Source organism: Lissotriton vulgaris, chromosome 2_1 (assembly GCF_964263255.1).
Source record: "Lissotriton vulgaris chromosome 2_1, aLisVul1.2, whole genome shotgun sequence".
NCBI classification, from domain to species: Eukaryota; Metazoa; Chordata; class Amphibia; order Caudata; family Salamandridae; genus Lissotriton; species Lissotriton vulgaris.
Window position 1 is genome coordinate 1,643,719,266 of NC_141687.1, and position 26,132 is coordinate 1,643,745,397.

Genomic DNA, 26,132 nt, shown 5'->3' on the forward strand with positions numbered 1-26,132 from the left:
CTCAAGTGCAGAGCATGTACACTGCAAGCTTGACTTAGTGAGATGACGGTCTGTGTGAAAGAGTGGAATTAGGCTCTTGCCTCAGATGCCACATCCTAAATCAATGAGACACTCCAGACAGGATATTGTGAAAATTACTGCGTTGGTGCAGGGTGCTGGAAGTTCTGTGGCATGCTCAATCTCCTAGAATTTAACAGCAGTAATTGCTGCCTGCTTTATGGTTTGCCCCTTAACATCATGGTTTCACCATCCTATTCTGCAAATGTTCAAACTAAGGCTCCCTTTACGTCCAACTGCTTTCACCACACATATAATTAAATATGTAATTTCTGAAGATATGAGACTGCTTGAGCAGACATTTTTTGTTTGTAAAATATTTGTATTTGTAAAAAAAATGACAGACGAATTCACTGCTATTTATACAATTCACAATGCAAGTTACATTTGCGTCACATTAGGAATCAAGTTCAGTTAGACCCACATATTACACATTTCGCCTCCACCTCTGTTTCTTCGCACCTCCAATTCCACCACGGGCGATACACAGATGTCCCCCCTATACATGTTCCATTTGGACGATTTCCTGTCCCACTTCTTCGGGCACCCCCTTGCAATAAACACTTCTTTCTCAGCAATCATGCATCTATCTAGCTCCCTCTGCCAAACCGCCACTGCAGGTGGTCGTATTTCACCCCATCCCTTAGCAATTTCGCTCTTAAATAGTGTAAAACCTAGCGTTACGAACTGCTTTTCTATCTCCGTATGATCAGTCGCCTCCCATATGTTGAGCAGGCCCAGTCGTGGCGTCAAAATGAGCGGCTTCCCCAGCGCAGAATGCATGTGTGTCATAATTCTGTCCCAACGGTTCTGCACCATCGGGCATTCCCATATCATGTGGTAAAATGTGGCCAACTGCCGGCATCCCCTTAGACAAAGATCGTCTGGCCTAGACCCAATCCTCAAAAGAGTGCCCCCAGTCAGATATCAACAGTGGAAAATATGGAGTTGAATAAGGCGGAATCTAAGCGTGATGGCAGCCTCTCTGGAAGACATTAATGCCTGCCTCCAATCCTCTTCCTCAATTGTCCCTACGTCCCCTTCCCACTTCTTTTTAAGCTTCTCGAACGATTCAGGCACATTATTACTAAGTTTCCTGTAAGTGAGATAAGTCGCCTTGGTGTGCAACTGCCCATCCAACAGACGGTCCTCCAGAGGGGACGACTCCGGTTTATCTACACAGCTAGGGAACGCCGTCATCAAAGCATGCCGTATATGTAGATAGCAAGAGACCTCACTGGGCGCCAACCGGTATGCCTTCTGGAGCTCCTCAAACCGAAAGATTTTGCCTTTCTTAATCAAGTCACCAACCTTCGAGATACCAATCATATCCCATTTATCGAATCCCGGGTATAGGCAAAGCATACCTAGCTTCTGGGAATACCACAGCAGCGTCATTTTGGTAAGCCTGCCCGTCCACCCCAAACGAGAATTAGCTAATTTTCATACCTGCAGCGTATGTTGGGTGGAGCCTACAAAATTCTTCTTCCTAGTACTAGAGTAAAGTGCCCCAAGGTATCCAGATCTATCCATCTGATATCTATCCAAAGCAAATGCTTGATCATCCGGCTGGGCGTACATCCACCTATTCACAGTCACCAGTTGCGAGGCCCAATAATACAGCCGTATGTCGGGTAACGCAATGCTCCCATCATACCATCCCTTCATCAATTTCTGAAGTGCAATCCTCTGGGCTTTCCCATCCCATAGTAGAGCAGGCAGTTTTTGAGAGCTCTGTTAACCTGGCAAAGTAGAATGTGTAATAAAATAGTAAGAAAAATATTTTTATTCATTTGTCTTTATTGATTTTTCCCTTTTTCTCTTCATTTTCATTAGCCCAAGCGGTTTAACCTGAACTATGCCACATATGGAAAACCTCCAGAAAACAAGTAAGGGTTATTGAGCATGGATCATTCAGCCTTCTTATCTGAACACTATTGTTGATTTTATTGTGGGATTTGTAGTTTTGTTTTTTAAATAATACTTTTTATTGAAACGTTTCGGATTACTGCCATTGAAATTACAGGCATTACAAGTGTTTTTCTTTTTTGTTACTAAACAATAATAGCAAAGAACAGTAATCCAGTATTGATACCCATCCTTAGCACCTCCTCTCCCCTCCAACACCCTTTACCCTCTGCCTTAGTGGTGTTTCTCTCCTGCTCGGAACAAACTGTCACTCCCCAGATCATTGATTTTGATCCCCGGAACTCTTGATTGCTCCATCCGGATATGGAGTCTGTCTGTTCTAGACAAATCCCCCAGTAGTCTGCCCATGCCTGCCAAATCTTAGCGTATTTCCTTGAACATCCCCGGCTATATATTCCGGTTTCTCTAAGTCCATGCAATCGTCCAGTCCCTATTACCATTCCTTAAATGCTGGGTGCTCAGTGTCTTTCCATCTGCTTGCCAGATTCTTTGGCTACCATTAATCTCAAGTATAGAAGGGCTGTTTTGTACCTGTCACTATCTAGTTCATCACTCGTAATTAGAAGTTCTGGAGGAGGCATCATAAATACCAACATACCGTCACTTCCCTCACATTCATTGTGAAAAAGCATGTGCAATCTTAACAGTAAACAAATTGGAGAAAATAAAAATAAAACCCCATACAAAGCTGAGCAGCAGTCATGATCATTTATGACAGTACTTCTCCCACATAAGAGTCCTCCCCCTCCCTCCCCGCCCGCACCGTCAAGGGGTATAGGAGAGGGAGACGAGGAAAAGAGATGGCAACATGAAGAGCGGGGAGTGCAGGAGAAGAGGGAGACCAAGAAGGAAGAAAGAGTGGGCACACCCCATAACCCCTATATTGTCTGCATCACAAGCCAGATGCCCACACACTAACTTACATACTGCCTGACAGTGCATGTATATACATCCCCTCACACCACCATATCCACAACAGGTGTCTACGGGTCCAGACCCTGGTAGGGTCCACTGGCGGGTCCACCTCCATCAAACTATCCAACATATCCCCCATAGTTCCAAATCCTGTTCAGCATTCTCATCAGTGAGCACGGCCTGTAATCTTCTCTCCTCCGCCACCCCCCACTCATGCAGGTCATTCACCCACCTCTGTCGGCAATCTGGGCTGAACACAATTGATTGCTACTCATATCTCAGCAAGCACCAGACCCAGAAGTGTGAACCTGTGTCTTATCTTGGCCTCTCTCTTAGGGGTCGGAAGCACCCCCAGGAGGCAGTGAGCAACGGAGGCTTCCACCTGCATGCGAGTACTCCCCCTCCCCCCACCTCGGAGAGGAGGGCTCGCAGGATCCCGTCACAGTAAACTTGCAAGTCACAACACTCCCACGTCCTGTGGAGAAAGGATGTCGGCTCCGACCCACATCTAGGAAAGGCAGCACCATGGTAATCCTATGTAACCTTTGTGGGTTCAAGTGCTTGTGGTGTAAATATTAAAATTGGGTGAGCTTGATCCCCTCCCCGATCTGAGTAAAGGCTACCCTTCAGTCGCTCTTAGAAAGTGGCTCAGGGAAGTCATTAGTCCATCTGTCATGCACTTGTGTCATAATCAGTCTGAAGATCTCCCTTAAGAGCCTTGACAGATATGGGAAATTAAGCCTCGGTCAAAACCATAATCCAACAGAAGTTGTAATGTCTGGGACTTTGCAGGCTCCTCAAGAAAACCTGTCCAAATCTCACGGATCATTCGGGACACCTTTGCATAGTGCAAGAAATGCCCCAGTTGTAGCTGAAACAGTTCCTGTGCCTCGCCCATCATGAGTAAAGTACCTTTCAGATAAAGTTCACCGGCCATGATTCAGCCCCCCTCTAATCACTGCGACATATCCATCACAGATTGTATGGATTTGAAAGGCATTAGCCAACGGAGGGGCAGCAATTGCGAGTAAGTGGCCGAAGCAAGACCTGAGTTACCGCTTCCTCCCAGTTACCTCTTCCTCCCAGGCCACAGTCACTTGCTGGACTACAAATGCTTAATCTCTCAGGATACCCACCTCCTCCATGAGGCAGTGCAGAAGGTCCACACCAGCTCCCCCAAAGAAGGGACTTCTCTGTATTCGGACCATCTGCACACCACTCTTCTGCATATTGCAGGAGATAGTACAAAAAAATAGAGCTGCAGGTCCGGTAATTCCAGGCCCCCCAGCTCGGTATCTAATTTCATAATGCCCAACCTTACCGGTGCTCCGTTTATAGGCCCACACAAAGGACACTTGGAGGCTATTTAATTCGGTAAACTTGGAGTTTGAGGGGGGGCGTGGCTAAGGCAGCCGACATGGCGGACGCGGCTTAGGAGAGCTCCGTCCTGCCGATTAATCCTTCGGACAATTATCCTGCCTCCCCCTCACCCGTGCATGTCCTGCAGCAGTGAGGTATAGAGGAAGGTGTCCGGCGGGTGCAGGGCGACTTTGAACTGCATCGGTGGCGCAGATCGTGTGCTATGGCCCCCAGAGGCGGAGCGGCCTACATCAAAGATTGGCGCCGGGACCTCGAGTTTGGAGGATCCCGGGGGAATGCGACGGCTGACGACAGGCGGCCAGACGGGGCCGCGGGAGCCGCCAGTCCTACACAGGGTGGAAACACTGGCAAGTAGACCTTAGCGGGCGGATCATCGGCCCCGGCGCTGCACCCGGGGGCCTGGATGCCTGCTGCATGATCACGACCGGCGAGGCACTGATCGGCTGACCGGAGGTGGCGGCGGGGACCCTGAGGAATGCCGCAGCTCGGAGACGCGACCCCTGCGGTGAGTGTGCACCGGGGTGCGCGGCAGCAGCCTTGAGAGGCGGTGGAGCGGAGGGGCTGACGCTGAGGGCCCGGCGGTCAGATCGGGCCGCGGCGGACTGGATCTCCTGGGCGCGAGTGGGCTGCTCTTGAGGTGGAGTCCACTGGTCGGCGTCCATTTTGAATCTGAGTCGCCTAGGACTCAGCGGTCGGGTCGGGCCGCGGCGAGCCCCTGGGGGGGCCCCCTAACATCTGTACAGAGATCCTCTGGGCACTGGGAACGCCGTGAGGTGCATGGTGCATGACGTGAGACCCTTTCAGCTGCCCCATCGGCCATAGACAGACCACGCCGGGCGATCAGGGGTGACCCGGGGCCTAGAAGACTGCACGACCATATCCTGACCGGGGGTAGGTGGAGCTACATGATAGCTTGGCGCACACTAAGGAGGTATCGGGGGTCCACGGAACAGTCACTGAGGACGGCTTCTCAGTCTGGCGAGCCACGGGGGCGGCCCGTGCTGTGGACCGCCTGGCTGTCTGAGCCCGGTGCCCCGCGGGGAGAATAGCTGGTGGGCCTGCAGGCGGACGGCTGGCGGAGGAGGCCCCCGGGGTCGAGGCAGTGAAACCCTGAGGTACACTGGCGGGACTTCCCAACAAGACTGACCCCACTAGCTACAGATCATGACCAGAGGCGGGGGCGACAGCGAAGCCTCGAAACAGGGCACCCTTGACAAATTCACTGGCGCAGGTGGGACGGCCGGGGCCACCGGGGGTCCCCCGCTCCAGGGGCCGGATAATGCAGCATTCCTGGCGACGATCACCCAGTCTAGAGACACCTTAGACGCCAAAATAGGGGCAGTTGGGGCTGATGTTACTCTATTGCACCAGGACTTACGAAACTCAGTAGCCCGCATCACCGAGGCCGAAACAAGGATCACCGGAGTGGAAGATGATGTGGCAATATTAAAGGAGAAAGTGGCTAATATGGAAGGGATTCAGAAGGGCCTGGCGCTCCGGGTGGAAGATGCCTAAGGGCGGGCTCGGCGCAACAACCTACGGTTTGTTGGATTTCCGGAGGATTGCGAAAACGGGAATATGGAGGCCTTTCTCACTCAGTGGCTGGAGGGCTGGCTGCCACCGGAGTCCCTCTCTCGCTGCTTTGTCATAGAGCGGGCGCACAGGGCGCTTGCTCCGAAGCCACCGCTTGGGGAGCGCCCACTACCGGTGTTAGCCAAATTGCTTAATTACCATGATCGGGACACTATCCTGAGACAAGGCCGTGTGAAGGAACCCCTCATGTGTGATAATCAGCGGATTCTGATATTTCCGGACTATACAAAGCTGGTGCAGCGACAACGGCAATCCTTCACAGAGGCCAAGGCTCGCCTGAGAGGCCTCAACATCCAGTATGCCTTACTTTATCCAGCCCGTCTGCGAGTGGTTTTTCAGTCACGTACCCGTTCTTCAATTCTCCGGAGGAAGTATTCGCATGGACTGATGAGACAGTACGAGTTCGGCCGCACACCCCGCCGGCTCAGGACTCTGATTCGTCCTCCTCGACGGCGCCACGGCAGACCCACCGACGCTCTCGTAGTAGGAGCAACTGGAGGTCCCGCTCCACCAAAAGGTCCCCCGCCAAGAAGGTAGCTACGGAGGAGACCGCTCCTCCAGACACTCAGACAGCGGATCCGTGAAAGGCGATGGGCCATGAGCTACCTATTTGAGCTGTGCAGCGAGGTGGGAACTGCAAGCGGATACAAGCGGCCCAGCCAGAGATGACGAACGATTTATGGAAGCACAGAAATCCTGTGTTACAGAATTAGACTGTCAGTTATGGGATGCGGGATGGGGAAGTGTGGGGGGGGGGGCGGAAGTATTCGCATGGACTGATGAGACAGTACGAGTTCGGCCGCACACCCCGCCGGCTCGGGACTCTGATTCGTCCTCCTCGACGGCGCCACGGCAGACCCACCGACGCTCTCGTAGTAGGAGCAACTGGAGGTCCCGCTCCACCAAAAGGTCCCCCGCCAAGAAGGGAGCTACGGAGGAGACCGCTCCTCCAGACACTCAGACAGCGGATCCGTGAAAGGCGATGGGCCATGAGCTACCTATTTGAGCTGTGCAGCGAGGTGGGAACTGCAAGCGGATACAAGCGGCCCAGCCAGAGATGACGAACGATTTATGGAAGCACAGAAATCCTGTGTTACAGAATTAGACTGTCAGTTATGGGATGCGGGATGGGGAAGTGTGGGGGGGGGGGGCGGACTGCAAGGCGGACATTTGCCTCAGGGTAGCAGCAGTTCGGTTTTCCACAGGCGTTGATTGCCCCCCTGCGGGGCTAGTTGGGGGTTGAGGGTGTGGTTTATGGGGATCCATTGGAGTGGGTGGCCACCAACCTCCCGTTGGGGTTTGGGGCGCTCCTACACCGCGACAGGTACTTCAATGTTGCTGAGTTATAGGGGAGGGGGGAGGCCAGTAATTGGGGAGTTGGGTTGGGGTTTGGTTTGGGGCTGGGGTGTGGGGGGCACGAGAGTTTGGGGAAAATAGGGGTAGCTCTTTACAGCATGATGGTCCACCAGGTTCGATTGAGGATATATGTGCAGCTGCACTTCCCTGCGCCCAGGCGACTGAAGATTTACCCGGTTGATGGCGGCTAGAGGTCCTGCTTCGGAGTTCCCCAGGGCGGGGCTGCGAATAGTGAGCTGGAATGTAAGGGGCATGCTAGATAAAATTAAAAGGGGCGCTGTGCTGCGACAGGGGAAAGAGAGAAGGCAGATGTCCTACTGTTGCAAGAGACTCACCTCCTAGGTACCAAGACCCTTAGCTTGCAGCGCTATGGATATCAGCAGGTGTTCCACGCTGGTTTTGTCGGGGATCCCAGGGAGTGGCGGTAATGATTCCCCGTAGGGTGTCTTATGTCCACTCTACACAGTGGGTAGATGCCCAGGGCAGATATGTGTTTGTCAGGGGAACGATTGGTGGTGAGCCAGTGGTCTTTGGTAGTGTGTATGCTCCCCCCCCCCCCGCTGCAATGGTCTCTTGTGGAGAAACTGTTCACTGTCTGGGCCGAAATTCCGGACGTGCTGGCTGTGATCGGGGGTGACTGGAATGATGTTATGGATGGCAATGTGGATCGCTACAGGCCGGGTGGTGGGCAGCCGGTAACTACCCCTACAAGATTGAATGACATGGTGAGGGGCATGGGATGGACGGATACATGGCGTTATCAACATACACATAGTCGGGAATACACTTATGTTTCGGCGGTCCATAAATCCTTCTCAAGATTAGATTACCTGTTCGTTCCCTGCACCAAGATAGGGAGAGTGGAATCGACGGCTTTACTACCGCGCGGGCTCTCTGACCACTCCCCCATTGCGATCGATATCCTTCTGGATAGGAGGTGGCAGCCATTTCGATGGCGCCTCTCTACCTGGCACATGCAACAGGACGATTACCAGTCTCATATGCGAGAGGCCATAGCCCACTACTGGGATGATAATGAGAGGTCGGGGTTGGATGATGTGACCCTCTGGGAGGCTCTGAAGCCCACACTCCGAGGAGTAGATATAGCCTGGTGTGCGAAGGCCTGTAGGGCGCGAAGGGTGGACCTGGAGAAGGCGGCGGATCGTGTCCGCACTCTGGAGAGACAATGCACGGAGACGGGGGTGGAGGAGGATGTACGACGGCTGCTGCAGGCGCAGCGAGACCCTGCATCCCTACACCTTGAAGAGTCACGCCAGGTGTGGCTTGCCACGCAGAGCAGAATCTGCCAATGGGGGGATAAGTCCGGCACGATGTTGTACAGCCAGGGCACGCTTCAAGCACAGACACTGCCGGCGCTACGGGATGAGGCCAGTGATTCTTTGTCAGATCCAGGAGTAATTGCTGACAGCTTTTGCGCGCTATTATGCGGCACAATATGCCCCTAGGGAATCCCTCCCAGCGGACGCCGTAGATAAATTTCTGGTGGATCTCCCACCACAGGGGATCTCTGATGAAGAGCGCAGTCTCGAGCTTCCACTGTCCGCAGAAAAATTAGGGAAGGCCCTTGGAGAATTGAACGCAGGGAAGGCCCCAGGGCCCAACGGGTTCCTGTGCGAGTTTTTTCAGAAATTTCATCTCCAGTTAGGGGCACATTTTAAGAAGGCATTGGATGCTGCTAGAGAGTCTGGTCACCTACCGAGGGATTGTAGGCATGCAGAGATAGTGGTCGTCTACTAGAGTTGGATGCAAACACCTTGTTCTTATTAGACCCTGTTGAACTTAAGATGAAATTAAAAAATGCATCTTGGGAACTATGTTACAGACTAGATAGGATAGCCCAATCAAGGAAAACAGAAAGACAATCTCTGTTAAATACATATCTGTTTAAACAGCCCCAACAATATCTCATCTGGAACATCCCTCATAGAATCAGAAGGTTATGGTTTTTATTGAGACAAGATCTGCTTCCTTTAAATTCTCTTCACGCAAAATGGTACGGTGTGTCTCCTGTTTGTAATTTCTGTCATAATGGTGTACAGAATCGTAATCATGTTTTGTTTGTATGCAAGGTATTGCGTCCTTTTCGCCTTAAATGGCTAAAACCAATTTGTCTGCAGCTAGGAATTTTAAATGTAAATACTTTTTTCCATGCACTTTACTGCCCACCTAATGAAATGTTTTGCTACAGAATTTTTAATTTTTTTAAAAGTTTTTTAGATATTTATTAATAATGCACGGGGAATTGCTGGGGATTGCTAGGCTAACGATTGTATGTGCCACATCGCTTTTTCTAGACTGTATGGTTCTACCTTGTTGTTTCTTTTATGTGATGTATACTGTGTGTTTTACTTTATGTGGCCCTCGCTGAGAGCCAAAACATAATAAACTTTTGACTACTTGTGGTCTTCTGCAAGCCAGGGAGACCCCCCGACCGTCATGAATCAAATTGCCCTATCTCACTTCTGAATATCGAGGCGAAGATACTGGCCAAAGCTCTCGCTAACTGCCTCCTCCCGTTAATTACCACCCTGGTCCATTCGGACCAGGCCGGTTTTATGCCGCACAGAGCTATCAGACACAACATTAGGCGGGCCCAAGTGGCGTTGGAAATGATGCGAGTTACGGGAACTCGGGCGGCGCTTTTGTTGGCTGATATAGATAGAGCCTTTGACTCGCTGAGCTGGGTTTACCTACACGCACTCTTGCCTCGCCTGAATCTTGGACCCCACTTCCTCTCGTATGTACGGCTACTGTATACAGATTTGACGGCGTCGGTGCGAGTGGCCGTCGCAGTCTCAGACACCTTTCCTATCGGACGGGGCACCCGACAGGGGTGTCCTCTCTCGCCGTACCTGTTCGCCCTCCATGGAACCTCTAGCGGCGTGGGTACGCATAGACGCGCAGATGAGGGGCTTTGAATGGGAGGCTGGGCCGTCCGACAGGATCGCGCTCTATGCTGACGACGTGCTATTCTTTCTCACGGACCTAAATAGGTCGGGACCGAGAGTCCTTGAAATTATGCGGGTGTTTGGAGAGGTTTCGGGGCTTCATCTTAATGTGCGGAAATCCACTGGGAGATAGTGAGGCACTTGGTAACTGGGCGTCGGCTCTACAAGAGGCAGCAGGGGGTATTAAGTACCTTGAGGTGTTTCTAACGGACATACCTGGAGTCTCGTGGGAACGCAACGTCGTTCCAGTTTGGGATCGGGTTCGGTCAGACATGAAAACATGGTTCCGTATGCCCTTGAACCTGTATGGCCGTTCGGCCATTTTCAAGATGGTGGCCCTCCCTCGTCTGCTCTATCAGTTGCAGAACCACCCCTATCCTGTCTCGCCGCAGTGGTTTCGCCAGGTTAACTCGCCACTAGGCCGCTTCCTTTGGGCAAGGGGTGCTGTACGTGTGGCACCCGCACCTGTTTCCTTTCTACGTATTGCGGTGGCCTGGCATCGTCGGATATCCTATCCTATTATCAAGCCTCCCACTGTTGGTGTTAAATGAGTGGTGGTATGGAGATCGGAGTGATCCGGCTTATGCCCTAGAGAGATTTTTGATGGAACCAGACACTTTACATACGTTATTGTACTCGGCGGGGAAGAGGAAGAGGCTCCCAGTGGTTACACAGGTGGTCTTTCAGATCTGGCGCCGAGCGCTTAGCCGCATGGGATGGTGGAACAGGCTAACTGAGGAGACCCCGTTGTGGCGAAATGGCCGTTTACCGGCTTTGGCGGCCTTGCAAGGGTTCCGCGGCTGGGAGACGATAGGGATCTCGGCACTGGGACATGTCATGAAGGGCACGACCCTTAAATCGTTCCAGGAACTGAGGGACGAATATGACATTCCCCATACTCAATTTTTCAAATACTTGCAGTTCCGACATGCCATTACCCCTGCCCTGGAGGGACTGGACTCCCTACCGGAGTTCAGTCCACTAGAAGCTAAGTTAATCATGGGGGAACTGGTGGAAAAGAAAATATCCCGCATTTACCAGTCACTGGTTATACATTGCTCCCCCTCTCTGGACAACTTACGAACCACCTGGGAGAGAGACGTAGGAGAACTAGATGAAGAGGGTTGGAGGGAGCCTCTCAAGGCTCCGAGGGAGACGGCCATCGCTGTACCATTGCGCTTCATCCAATTTAAATGCCTACACAGAGCTTACTATACGAGAGAGAGACTATGGCGGGCCGGTTTGATTGCCTCCCCCGACTGTTTGAGATGTGGCCGGGAGGTGGGCTCCTTCCTACACACGGTATGGTCCTGTGGGGCATTGGAGAGATACTGGACGCGTGTATGGGATTGCTTGGATGAAGTGTTGGGCTGGAAGCTCCCCCGTACATCGCAGCTGGGCCTTCTACATGTCTTGGAACAAGTGGGTGGTAACATCTACAAACGACACTTACTACTTCTGGGCCTTACGGTAGCTAAGAGGGACGTGGCCCGCGCCTGGAAGGACCCTAGGGCTCCCCCAATAGAGGTGTGGAAACAGGGATTGGATTACTACATGGAACTGGAACGTCCAGTGTTTGAGGCCCGTGGCTGCCCCAGAAAGCACTACAAAATATGGAAGAGATGGGCGGAGTACAGGGGGTTGTGGCTGGAGCCGCCGATACAGCAAGATGTAGCTGATGAACAACTGTTTTGAGAACCAGGGCGAGGGAAGAGTGCATTACCAATTTCATAAAGACTGTTTTGCTTGGACCTGGGTGGACATCGTGAACGGGGCTAGGGTGGGACCCGGGTGGGGGTAGTTCTTACGGGGCAGGGGGGGGGTAGGGGATGTTCGATACTAATGTTTTATCTTGATTACTGTATTGATTGCTATTCTCTGCATTTTGATCTTATACTCACAGCCCCTCCGGTGTTCGGAGTACTGTGGATGTCATGCAATCTTACTCAAAACAATAATAAAAATGTTGTTCTGAAGAAAAAAAACTTGGAGTTTGAAATGCTTTTCATGGCGTTCTGAAGGGCATACAGACAGCAGGGTAACAACACCAAAGCAAAGGGCTACTTTGCCCATCACCGAGAGAGGTAGGTGATTCTAGAAGCGAATTGATGCCTCGAGGCCGTCAAGGACTCTACCTAAATGAAAACGGTATCTGGCCTCCGATGTATTTGCCACCTGTATCCCTAAATATCAGAAGTGTTCCCCCTCACATCTAAGCTCAGTTACTGGGAGACAGGCTGTATACGTTCTTGCAAGCGTAACCAAAGGGAACAATACTGTTTTCAGCCTGTTAATCAATAGCCTGATCTGCACCAAATTTGTTCATAATCTGCAGTAATACTCCAGCCGACTGCTCTGGGTGGGTGACATAGATGAGTGCATTGTTCGTGTAGAGCCAGATAACATGGGTATTGCTCACCACGTCAATATCCCACATATCGCGGTGGAGTTAAATTGCCAATGGCTCCATTGTTAAAGTGAACAGGAGCGGGTACAGGGGGCAACCCTGTCTTGTACCTTTCTCAGTATGCCTGTACTCTGACGGCACACTTCCGGTGCGAACCCGCACAATTGGCCCAGCATAGAGCGATCACACCCATGATAGAAAAGTCTCTGCAGAATTTCCCAGAGGTACTCCCAATTAAGCGTATTAAACGCTTTCTCAATATCCATCTCCAGGTCTCCATCAGCCACAGAGTGCAACACATGGGACAATCGTTGCAGGTTCATTTGGGTGCCTCTGCCCTGCATGAAATCACACTGATCACCGTGTACTAGGGGGTTCACCACTCTTCGCAGCATGGTTGCAAGAGTTTTCGCGAGAACTTTAGTATCAACCCCCAACATAGACAAGATCCAATCGGAGCTAGAGTATGCCTTGTCTGTTCTGGACTCGAGGAGCATAACTATCTGGACATCTCAGATAGATTGCTGCAGAATTTGTTGTTTACTTGCCTCACAAGTGGGGGACTAGTAGCCCATAAAACACTTGATAATATTCATCTGGGAGCCCATCCGGGTCTGGTGCTTTGCAGCGAGCCATCTCCCGTACCGTCTCCTACAGCTCCTCCACCTGGAGCTCCCCCTCCAGGCCCTCTCATCTGTTCCACCATAAGTCAGAAAGCACCAAGCCATCTAAGAAATGGCAGGTCTCCACTAGGCGGTCCCTCTCCGACTCTCTATATACAGTCACCAGGTGATCCCACAGGAGGAGGATTGCTAGGGGCCAGAACGGAGCTCGAAAAGCTACCTCCTGGCGGCCGTGTTCCCAGGCCACGCTCCCCCGCCTGTTGTAATTTATAGAAATTCTTGAGGGTTTTTTTTTTCTTACCAAACTACTTAGTTAAGCAGCTCATTGACACTCACTTACTATTATAAATGACTCTGTTGTTCCATTGGATCTTAGCAAGTTTATGAGTTTGGCAATGCCTCCATTTGATCCCATGGTTTGATTTATTGTGCCATTGTTTCTTTTTTTGCATTCATGACCGTTCCTGTTTTTAGGTCTCGCGCCTTGCGTTGTACTGCGTAGCGAGGCATTTTGTAATCGAAAAAGGGGGTTTCAGCAGTCACTTTGGACTGTAAAACGCTCGTGCGTGTGCTTTTTTTGTTTAGTGTTACCTCATTGGCCTTGGCGTTCTTTCGATAATAAAAGACTTCACACTATTGGCTTTTGGTGCGAGCATTGCTCCTCTCACGGCCTACCAAGCGCGTAAGCGCGTAATAGACACCAATAAGCCATCACGGGATTTCTATTAGCGTGCACACATGGGCGCGATAATAGAAACACATGGCTTGCAGTGGCGCGCGCTTGTGATTCTTCTTTTTTTGCTTCCTGCCGCAGTGATATATTCACTGCTGAAGCCACACAGCATTTGCAGTGCAATACCACTCCTATTAGTAAAAAAGGCCAGCTATTGACATTCCAAATGCAAATTTGAATTTTATTTCAAAGAATGCCAGAAAAGGGTGCAGTAACACCGGCTGTCCCTAGGTGTCTCTGGTCCTGCACCCTTTCCTTCGTGAAAGAAATGTCTTTGCGTACTGCTGGCATACTTTGAAATGGAAAAAAACAAATTAGCATCTGCAACGCCAATCGCTCACATTTCCATAATTATTTATTCAGATTTCTATAGCGCAAACTCTACCTGTAGGTATTAGAGCGCTTTACATGAACTCCCGTTACATTACACAAGGGCACATTCAGGCACGGGGAGTTTGTGTGATCGGCAGGCAAGGCTGCTCGGTAGGAGCGCTTGAGGGAGGCTGGCACAGTGTATTTTTATGCAGATTTCTGGGGCCCGAACTCTACCTGAAGGTATTGGAGCGCTTTACATGAGCTCCAGTTACGTTACACGAGGGCACATTCAGTCACAGGGAGATTATGTGATCGGCAGGCAGGGCTGCTCGGGAGGAGCGATTAAGGTAGGCTGGCACGCTGTTTTAGTTTTTTAGGTTTTGACTAGCCAATGCTTACGAAGTAAGCATTCGCTAGAAAAAAACCTAATGAGAATAGTATATGGAGCTTTGAATCCGCCCCGTCTTCGATTGGCTAGCTCCATAAATGGAGGCTAGCCATTGGAAGACACGTCTGTCTGTCAATGCAGGACCAGATTCGGGGGCGTTCCCGAGAATTTTTGGCTTTTGGCGACGTCAGCCGAAAGCCAGTTCTCGGGAACGCCCCCGAGTCTGTTCCGGCATTGACGGCACCCGCCCCCCGTCCCTTGCCGATTTTTTTGAGCCCCCTGGCAGGGACATTGCCGCCTTTGAGCGAGTGCCACCTCGCTTTATATTTTAATTTAATTGAAGCCGGTGCCCACCCGGCATTGTCCCGTGTTTACACCGCCGCTGTCCGGCCTCCCGACCCCAGGGCCGCGCTGCGATTGGCCGCGACCCGGAAGTCAGGCAGGCCGGGGCGGGACAAGCGGAAGTGCCGGAGAAGAAGAGCTCCAGCGCAAGGAGAAGCTGCCGCCTGCCGTGTCCTTCCCTGGGCTCCCAAGTGAAGGGGGAGCCCCGGAGTTCTTGCCAGTCTCGAGGGAGGAGCGGGAGTCCTCCAGCCCCAGCCGCCGCCTAGCACAGATCTTCCCTGGGGTCAGTTTGTTACCAGGGGCGTAACAAAGGCCCCCCGCAGCCCACGTGGTGCGGGGGGGGCCTCGGTCTCCAGGGGGCCCCCCCTCTCAGCAGAGCCTGCCAGAAAGGAGTCTAAATGGTGCGCACTCGGCCTCGTGAATTAAGGTGGTGCGTACGCCGTCCAAGGCATCTTCATCATCAATTAAGGACCCCGGACTCTTAATGACATGTTGGCCTCACGGACTGCAATAGTGTGTGCCCCATGATTTGGCCAATGAGCAAAGCGAGAGACAAGTTGTAGGCGGGCCTGCGGCGGAGCGGGCAGGCAGTTATGAGCACAGGAAGTTGTCTCGACCCCCCCCCCCTGCTGCATGCACCGCTATCAACAGTGCAGCTAGTATTTTGGTGTCACTGCCTGCAGCTTTTCATTAGATGGCGCGATTCAACCCCAACAGCCTAATGACGCTGGTGGCCAGGATCATGGCTTGCAATGCCAAACTGTCCGAAGACTTAGGTAATTATTACCCTGTATTTATTTGTGTGACTCTGAAGAGGCAGGCTGTGCAGTGGTATGTACTGGGGTGGGGCTGGGAAGTGCTCCTGGAAGGGTCCGACCGTGGTTTCAGTTCTTACAAGGTCTAGGTTTGAAATAACGTGACCACCTCTCTGAGATTTAAGCATTGCCCCTAAACTACGGATTATTGCTGACGTCTTCATCTAATTAGTCCGCTGGAAGTGGAAGACATGGGTGCAGGAAGGATTGGGGTGCTAACGGACCCCAAATTAACCAATCTTGACTTAAGAAGACGAATGAACATTTATCGTGTCACGTTTACTGTGTGTTAAAAAACAGCAGGCCAACAGCGTAAGGCAATATCGTCTAAGAAATTACTGCTTAAACTTTTAACATAGGTCCCAATGTATGTTCGACATTGGTGTAGGCAGTGTCTGGGTGTGAGGTACAAGCAGAGTACCTTTCACTGCATATAACATAACAGTGGCACACACTTTGAAAATGAAGACAATTTAAAAAATCAGTATGAAATACATTCTTTTACAAAACGAAGCCTTTACCTTTCCCTGCACTGAATTTTTTTTATCACAGCCACCATACTACATAGAAGAATCAGAAGATTAAAGAACGTTATCATCTGTTTTTTATTTTGTTTTACATCTGAAACGTCATGTCATTCGGAAGGTTATGAAGTGTTAGTCAAATGCTGGCTGCAGAGCTGCCCCCTTCTTCGTGACATTTCTCTGTAATTTTAGTTAACGTTTTTAATAATACTAATGTGCACACTAGTATTGTTGTTAGCATGGAAGATGAGACTTGCTTGGGGACAGAGCTCTATATGTTACATGTTGGTTAGTGCACCTCCATTTCTAGTGGGGCTCGGAGCCAAACCATGGTGGACCCGGGCGGCTGTCCCAGGAGACACCTCTGCGAGCCCCTGCCGCCCCCGCCCTGCTCTGCTGGGCCCTGCTGCTGCTCTGCGCCCCGGAGAGCTCCGCGCTGGCAGACTTCTCAGTTAAGACCCTCTCTGCTTCCCAGCTTGTCCTCTCGCAGCCTGCCCTCTCGCAGCCTGTCCTCTCGCAGCCTGTCCTCTCGCAGCCTGTCCTCTCGCAGCCTGTCCTCTCGCAGCCTGTCCTCTCGCAGCCTGCCCTCTCGCGGCCTGCCCTCTCCCAGCCTGCTCTCTCCCAGCCTGCCCTCTCCCAGCCTGCCCTCTCCCCCCTGCCGCCCCCCGCCCTGCTCTGCTGGGCCCTGCTGCTGCTCTGCGCCCCGGAGAGCTCCGCGCTGGCAGACTTCTCAGTTAAGACCCTCTCTGCTTCCCAGCCTGTCCTCTCCCAGCCTGCCCTCTCCCAGCCTGCCCTCTCCCAGCCTGTCCTCTCCCAGCCTGTCCTCTCCCAGCCTGTCCTCTCGCAGCCTGCCCTCTCGCAGCCTGCCCTCTCGCAGCCTGCCCTCTCGCAGCCTGCCCTCTCGCAGCCTGCCCTCTCGCAGCCTGCCCTCTCGCAGCCTGCCCACTCCCAGCCTGCCCACTCCCAGCCTGCCCACTCCCAGCCTGCCCTCTCCCGGCCTGCCCTCTCCCGGCCTGCCCACTCCCAGCCTGCCCTCTCCCAGCCTGTCCCCTTCCAGCCTGTCCACTTCTAGCCTGCCCTCTCCCAGCCTGTCCCCTCCATGACCTTTCCCAGCCTGTCCTCTCCCAGCTTGTCCACTTCCAGCCTGCCCTCTCCCAACCTGCCCTCTCCCAGCCTGCCCTCTCCCAGCCTGTCCCCTCCCTGCCCTCTCCCAGCCTGTCCTCTCCCTGCCTGTTGTCGTGTCCCGGCGGCAGCAGGCAAGAGCGTGCACTGTGTCCCAGAAGTAACAGCCCTAAAGCAAGCAAGAAGTACGCCCCCCCCCTCCCACCAATCCCTGTTAGGTAGTGTAAACTGTCCAAACTGGGGTGCAGACAGCCCCTCTCACCTTTCGGCCTGGTACCACTGCACCAGCCGCACTACTTCCCTACTGACCGTTCTCCACTTCAGCCCCGTCTAAATTACAATTCCTGCTTGTGACCCTTTTGCCTGCTTGTGCTTGTTTTCGTGACCCTGTTGCCTGCTTGTGCCTCCGTGTGCCCCTGTTGCCTGCTTGTGCCTCCGTGTGCCTCTGTTGCCTGCTTGTGCCTCCGTGTGCCCCTGTCGCCTGCTTGTGCCTCTGTTTTCGTGCCCCTGTCGCCTGCTTGTGCCTCAGTTTTCGTGCCCCTGTCGCCTGCTTGTGCCTCAGTTTTCGTGCCCCTGTTGCCTGCTTGTGCCTCCGTGTGCCCCTGTTGCCTGCTTGTGCCTCCGTGTGCCCCTGTTGCCTGCTTGTGCCTCCGTGTGCCCCTGTTGCCTGCTTGTGCTGTGTGGGTGTGTGTGGAAGGCTCTGTGTGGGTGTGTGTGGAAGGCTCTGTGTGGGTGTGTGGAGGGCTCTGTGTGGCTGTGTGTGTGGGGAGCTCTGTGTGGCTGTGTGTGTGGGGGGCTCTGTGTGGGTGTGTGGGTGTGTGTGGGGGGGCTCTGTGTGTGTTTGTGTGTGTCATTTGCGAGAGATAAAGCTAGTGGCATTGTAAATGACAATGCCATTTATTTATGTTAAAAAAAAACATAAATAAAAATAATGTCAAGAGCAATGCCAATAGCTCTAACTTTAACAAAGGCAAAACCATTGCATTGTAAATGCTTGTTTTTAATGCAGATTTCTATAGCGCAAACTCTACCTGGAGGAATTGGAGCTCTGTACATGAGCTCCGGTTATGTTACACAAGGGCACATTCGGGTAAGGGGAGATTATGTGATCGGCAGGTAGGGCTGCTCGTGTGAAGCGCTTGAGGCCGGCTGGCACTGTGTTTTTTTATAATGCATATTTCTATAGCGCGAACTCTACCTGAAGGTATTAGAGTGCTTTACATGAGCTCCAGTTACGTAACACAAGGACACATTCAGGCACAGGGAGATTATGTGATCGGCAGGCAGGGCTGCTCGGGAGGAGCGATTGAGGTAGGCTGGCACGGTGTTTTAGTTTTTTTTAATGCAGATTTCTATAGCGCAAACTCTACCTGGGGGAATTGGAGCTCTGTACATGAGCTCCGGTTATGTTACACAAGGGCACATTCAGGTACGGGGAGATTATGTGATCGGCAGGTAGGTCTGCTCGTGAGAAGCGCTTGAGGCAGGCTGGCACTGTTTTTTTATAATGCAGATTTCTATAACGCAAACTCTACCTGAAGGTATTAGAGTGCTTTACATGAGCTCCAGTTACGTTACACAAGGGCACATTCATGTACGGGGAGATTATGTGATCGGCAGGCAGGGCTGCTCGGGAGGAGCGATTGAGGCAGGCTGGCACAATGTTTGTTTTTTAATACATATTTCTATAGCGCGAACTCTACCTTGAGGTATTGGAGCTCTTTACATGAGCTCCGGTTAAGTTATACAAGGGCACATTCAGGCAGAGGGAGATTATGCGCTCGTGCTTCTTATTTTTTTGCTTCATGCTGCAATGACATATTCACTGCTGAAGCCACACAGGCAGGGCCGGTCCTAGGAATTGTGGGGCCCTGGGCGAGATGGAAGATGCGAGGCCCCTCTAATTTGCATGTGACATCACAAGAAGTGACATCATAAAAAACCGACATCCAGTGGCGGAGGAGGGTCGCCCCACTGCTTTTAAGCAGTGTCACTTAAGGAAAAATAAAATTATAATAGCTAAGTTATTATTTCATTTTTTCATTATTGCTGCAGCTTTGCCGGAGGGACGGGCGTGGCTGCTCAGCTGACAAAGCAGGGGACTGGAGAAGTGCTTTGCACTCCTTAACGTGTACATGAACGTTTGGCAGGCCATTGGGGCCGGCCTAACATTAATGCGCACTTTGCAAGTTCTCCTTGCAGGCTGCATTACAGCCTGCATGGAGAACATGCCCAGACTCCCATTATCTGTCTGAGCGCCGATCCATGGTGCTCAGACCAATCACAACGCTGCATTGTAGCTTTGGGATTGGCCATCAGGAGACTGGGAGCGGGATGCATCCTGCTTCCTGCCCTGGAAGCGGGGAAGTAGACCGAGAGGAGGCGGCGGTGATGGCGAGCGGCAGACAGGTAAGTGTGGTTTTTTTTTCATTCCCTCTCTCCCTCTCCCCCACTCCGTAAAGTGTGTTTGTGATCTGTACATGCAACAAACAAGGCTAAATAAGTGCAAGGCCTGGATCCTTGTGTGTGGTCGCTAATAATTGAGTAATTGGATTGGATAGTAAATCTGTTGACCAACAAAGCCTGGAGATGAGGCTAGCAAAGGCCTCTGTTTCTTCACAGATGGTAGCAGAATAGTTGAGTGAGTTTATTTATTTATTTATTTATTTTGAGAATTTGTAAAGCGCGAACTGACACCTTGCAGGCTTCCTGGCGCTGGAAATTACTCTGTTAACGGTAAACCGGAAGAACAGTCAGACGGGCAGTTTATTTGGGGAAGAGCCATGTCTTAATGCGTCTCCTGAAGGGAAGAAGCTGTGATATCTGACGTATGTCAGTGGGCAGGCTGTTCCACAGCCTGGCCGCAGCTACACTGAATGATCTGCCCCCTGTTCTAGTTCTGTTAAATCTGGGTACCTTTACCAGACAAGCAGAAGATGAACGTAGGTCTCTGGCAGGAGTGTACCACCGGAACAGGGCTTGCAGAGGTTTAGGTCCAAGTCCGTGCAGAGCCTTAAAGACAATGCAGAGGGACTTGAATGCCACTCTTTGTTTTAGGGGTAGCCAGTGTAGCTCAGCCAGAGCTGCTGTGGCTGAGGCCCTTCTCGTCCAGCCAAGAGCCAGCTTGGCGGCGGCAGATTGAATTCGCTGTAGTCGGTCCAGCATCGTGACTGGAGACTCCAGGAGCAGGGCGTTGCAATAGTCAAGGCGACTGAGTATCGTGCACCTGACTATCGACGCCCTGGCTTGTGCCGGGAGAAGAGGCATGATTTTCCGCAGTGATCGAAGCAGGGCAGTGCAGATCCCCACGGTTTTTGTCACCTGGGTTTCCATACTTAATTTGTTGTTCAGCATGGCTCCCAGGTTGCGCACCGAAGGAACTGGCAGAGGTTTGTCTCTGAACTCCGGGGGCCAGAATTCGTTCGGAAACTGACGGGGAATCTTAGTGCCTGAACAGAACAGGACCTCCGTTTTCGCGGAGTTGAACTGGAGGGAGTTACTATGTAGCCATCCGGCCGTCTCTCTTAAGCAGTCGTGGAAGGTTGAAAAAGGAATGGCATCTTCACCTTCCCACGAGAGAATAAGCTGTGTATCATCCGCGTAATTTATTGTTTTGACCCCAAAGGATTGGATCAATTTGATTAGCGGGATGAGATACACATTAAAGAGGATGGGGCTGATGGAGGAGCCCTGAGGAACTCCCTGGGGTACTGTTGCAAAGGCGGATTGAAAAGGGGGAAGAGAGACAGCCTGTCTTCTGTCCCGAAGATAGGAATGAAACCAAAGCAATGCAGTGCCTTCCACTCCCACTTCCCTAAGTCTCTGCAGCAGCCTAGCATGGTTGACCGTGTCGAATGCGGCAGACAGGTCCAGCAGTATCAATGCCACTGGCTGGCTCCTGTCTGCACGCATTCGAAGATCCTCCATGGCAGTTAAAACTGCTGTTTCTGTGCCGTGGGCAGGACGGAACCCGAACTGGTGATCGTCAAGAAGGTTATTTTGTTCTAGGTGGGTGGACAGGCATGAACTGCCATTGACATTAACAGCCATTAACAAGCACTGGCAAAGCCAATAGGTCTCGCCTATGAGAGCAATTGGCTTTGGCAATGTGTATTTGGCATGTTGTACACTAGCGTGGCTGCTGTTCAGCGTGATTAAAAGTTAGCGGCACAGAGTGCCCTTGAGTGGAGTGGTGTGAGTAAAGTGTTATAGACTGGATTTGTTGGAGTATAGTGTTGCAGTGTGGACTAGGGGGGAGTACAGTGTCATACAGTTGAGTAGAGGGGAGTAGAGTTTAGTGGAAGAGTGCAGTGTCGTAAAGTGTAGTACGGTAGAGTGGAGTGCCGTAGAGGGGAGTGGGTTGGGTTGGAATCGGGTGGAGTGGGGAAGATAGGGGTGGATTGGACTGTAGAGTGAGTTTGAGTGGAGTGAGTTTGATTGAGTGGAGTGCGGTTGATTGAAGTGGATGAACTTCATTGGATTGTAGAGAGGTGGATTGAAATGGGGTGAGGTGGATTGGAGTAGGGTGTATTATATTGGTTTGAGGTAGGGTGGATTGGCTTGGGTGGATTGGATTAGAGTAGGGTGGTTTGGAGTGGGGTGAATTTGAGTGGACTGGAGGGAGTGGATTGGACTGTACGGGAGGAGGTGGATTGGACTGGTGTAGCAGGGTGGATTGGACTGGGTTGGGGTGAATTGGAATGTGGTGGGCTGGAGTGATTGGATTTTGCGGGGTGGATTGAACTGGGGTGGGGTCGATTAGATTGGGGTAGAGTGAGGTGCATTGGAGCAGATTGGGGTGAATTGGACTGCAGTAGGGTGGACTGATTAGTGTGGATTGGAGTGGGGTGGATTAAAATGGGGTGGGGTGGAGTGGAGTGAACAGGAGTGGGATGAGGTGGGGTGGACTGGAGAGGGGTGGAATTAAATGGGGTGGGGTGGATTGGAGTGGAGTGTTGTGCACAGGAGTGGGGTGGACTGAACTGGAATGGGGTGGAATGTAGTGAGGTGGGGCGGATTGAAGTGTGGCGAATTGGAGTGTGGCAGATTGGATAGGAGTGGATTGGAGTGGGGCAGATTGTTGTGGATTGGAGTGGGGTAAATTGGAGAGGGGTAGATTGTTGTGGATTGGAGTGGGGTAAATTGGAGTGGGGCAGATTGTTTTGGATTGGAGTCGGGCAGATTGGAGTGGGGCAGATTGTTGTGGATTGGAGTGAGGCAGATTGTTGCGGATTGGAGCGGGGTAAATTGGAGAGGGGCAGATTGTTTTAGATTGTAGCAGGATAAATTGAAGTGGGGCAGATTGTTTTGTATTGGAGTGAGGTAAATTGGAATGGGCAGATTGTTTTGGATTGGAGTGGGGTAAATTGGAGTGGGGCAGATTGTGTTGTATTGGAGTGGGGTAAATTGGAGTGGGCAGATTGTGTTGGATTGGAGTGGGGTAAATTGGAGTGGGGCAGAGTGTTTTTGATTGGAGTGGGGCAGAGTGTTTTTGATTGGAGTGGGGCAGAGTGTTTTTGATTGGAGTGGGGCAGAGTGTTTTTGATTGGAGTGGGGCAGAGTGTTTTTGATTGGAGTGGAGCAGATTGTTTTGGATTGGAGTGGGGCAGATTGTTTTGGATTGGAGTGGGGCAGATTGTTTTGGATTGGAGTGGTGCAGACTGCTGTTTCTGTGCCGTGGGCAGGACGGAACCCGAACTGGTGATCGTCAAGAAGGTTATTTTGTTCTAGGTGGGTGGACAGGCATGAACTGCCATTGACATTAACAGCCATTAACAAGCACTGGCAAAGCCAATAGGTCTCGCCTATGAGAGCAATTGGCTTTGGCAATGTGTATTTGGCATGTTGTACACTAGCGTGGCTGCTGTTCAGCGTGATTAAAAGTTAGCGGCACAGAGTGCCCTTGAGTGGAGTGGTGTGAGTAAAGTGTTATAGACTGGATTTGTTGGAGTATAGTGTTGCAGTGTGGACTAGGGGGGAGTACAGTGTCATACAGTTGAGTAGAGGGGAGTAGAGTTTAGTGGAAGAGTGCAGTGTCGTAAAGTGTAGTACGGTAGAGTGGAGTGCCGTAGAGGGGAGTGGGTTGGGTTGGAATCGGGTGGAGTGGGGAAGATAGGGGTGGATTGGACTGTAGAGTGAGTTTGAGTGGAGTGAGTTTGATTGAGTGGAGTGCGGTTGATTGAAGTGGATGAACTTCATTGGATTGTAGAGAGGTGGATTGAAATGGGGTGAGGTGGATTGGAGTAGGGTGTATTATATTGGTTTGAGGTAGGGTGGATTGGCTTGGGTGGATTGGATTAGAGTAGGGTGGTTTGGAGTGGGGTGAATTTGAGTGGACTGGAGGGAGTGGATTGGACTGTACGGGAGGAGGTGGATTGGACTGGTGTAGCAGGGTGGATTGGACTGGGTTGGGGTGAATTGGAATGTGGTGGGCTGGAGTGATTGGATTTTGCGGGGTGGATTGAACTGGGGTGGGGTCGATTAGATTGGGGTAGAGTGAGGTGCATTGGAGCAGATTGGGGTGAATTGGACTGCAGTAGGGTGGACTGATTAGTGTGGATTGGAGTGGGGTGGATTAAAATGGGGTGGGGTGGAGTGGAGTGAACAGGAGTGGGATGAGGTGGGGTGGACTGGAGAGGGGTGGAATTAAATGGGGTGGGGTGGATTGGAGTGGAGTGTTGTGCACAGGAGTGGGGTGGACTGAACTGGAATGGGGTGGAATGTAGTGAGGTGGGGCGGATTGAAGTGTGGCGAATTGGAGTGTGGCAGATTGGATAGGAGTGGATTGGAGTGGGGCAGATTGTTGTGGATTGGAGTGGGGTAAATTGGAGAGGGGTAGATTGTTGTGGATTGGAGTGGGGTAAATTGGAGTGGGGCAGATTGTTTTGGATTGGAGTCGGGCAGATTGGAGTGGGGCAGATTGTTGTGGATTGGAGTGAGGCAGATTGTTGCGGATTGGAGCGGGGTAAATTGGAGAGGGGCAGATTGTTTTAGATTGTAGCAGGATAAATTGAAGTGGGGCAGATTGTTTTGTATTGGAGTGAGGTAAATTGGAATGGGCAGATTGTTTTGGATTGGAGTGGGGTAAATTGGAGTGGGGCAGATTGTGTTGTATTGGAGTGGGGTAAATTGGAGTGGGCAGATTGTGTTGGATTGGAGTGGGGTAAATTGGAGTGGGGCAGAGTGTTTTTGATTGGAGTGGGGCAGAGTGTTTTTGATTGGAGTGGGGCAGAGTGTTTTTGATTGGAGTGGGGCAGAGTGTTTTTGATTGGAGTGGGGCAGAGTGTTTTTGATTGGAGTGGAGCAGATTGTTTTGGATTGGAGTGGGGCAGATTGTTTTGGATTGGAGTGGGGCAGATTGTTTTGGATTGGAGTGGGGCAGATTGTTTTGGATTGGAGTGGGGCAGATTGTTTTGGATTGGAGTGGGGCAGATTGTTTTGGATTGGAGTGGGGCAGATTGTTTTGGATCGGAGTGGGGTAAATTGTAGTGGGGCAGATTGTTTTGGATTGGAGTTGTACAGATTGTTTTGAATTGGAGTGGGGCAGATTGTTCTGGATTGAAGTGGGGTAAATTGGAGTGGGCAGATTGGGGTGGGAGGATTTGAATGTGGTGGAGTGGGGTGGATTGGTTTGGTGTGGATTGTATTAAGTGGAGTGGATTGGGGTGGATTGGAGTGGGGCGGATTGGGGTGTACTGCACAATTACGTGTCAAAGCATAATTTCAGAAAATACACAAGAAAGAAACAATGTTGTGCTTTGCAATAAAATAATCCTTATATTTTGAGAACAGTGTCCACAAGCAAATACAAAAGAAAGCATGAGTGCAAATTAAGAAAAGAAGACTTGGCAAAATAAAAGAAACTTGACTATAGAAAATAAATCTTTGCAATTCTTTTTCCTGCTGGGCATGTTTATGCCAGTCGCATGCCTTCTACTTGCAGGGCGCTAAAAGTTAAACAGAACAGAACAGTACCTCAATGATGTCCGGAGCAATGGACGGGCACTGATTAAGTTGACTCAATCAGTGCTTGGTCACTCATCATATCAAGGAAGTTGCTTGCTATTTCTACATTTGAAAAGGCAGGTAGCGAGGTTTCGTGGCTGCTGTCTGACTGCGTGTCGCACTCTTCCGCAACGAGAAACCTTGTCTAGCTACAGCAGATCCTTTCTGTCTACCCCAGCACCGCACCCTCACTGCCCTGTTAAACAAGACCCAGGAGCAGCACTCGCCATGGGCTGTCATAACTGTATCATGAAATCTCCTACAAGTGATTATATGGACAAGAAATTACTAATTCACAGCCCTTGAGACATAAGTGGGCCGGGGAACTGAAAGTGTGTCATGGAGCAGTTAATCTGCTACAATCATGAAAAGAGGGGCCACAGAGCTCCCTGCTGGGGAATTGGGTGGTTATCAGGTTTTTTGCACTTAGCTGCATTACCTCTCTAGCCCTCTAATTTTCGCACTGGTGGCATGCTCTGGGAAGCTAACATACTAGTCCCTCTGTGGAATAAAATGTAGTGATCTCAGATTATAGCGCTGCGAGGCCAAGGACAGGGCCCTCCTGCCCTGGGCCTCCCAGCACTACATAATGGATACAAGGTCCTGCAAAGGGGGCTCACACCAGGACCTTGCAGCCTAATTGAATGCTCTGAGGCCTAC

The 26,132-nt window shown here is 51.3% G+C and overlaps 1 protein-coding gene across 2 annotated transcripts in view; it reads left to right on the forward strand.

The window, feature by feature from the left end:
• TRNAU1AP (tRNA selenocysteine 1 associated protein 1) overlaps nt 1-26,132 on the forward strand; it is a 296,944-nt gene that overhangs the window by 64,756 nt on the left and 206,056 nt on the right. For both annotated transcript variants that reach the window (XR_015308501.1, XM_086957540.1), the window contains exon 4: nt 1,894-1,946. Coding sequence is in view for 1 of the 2 variants with exons in the window: in XM_086957540.1 (XP_086813666.1) it covers nt 1,894-1,946 (53 nt within the window). In the remaining variant the exon portion in view is untranslated. The remainder of the gene's footprint in view (nt 1-1,893; nt 1,947-26,132) is intronic.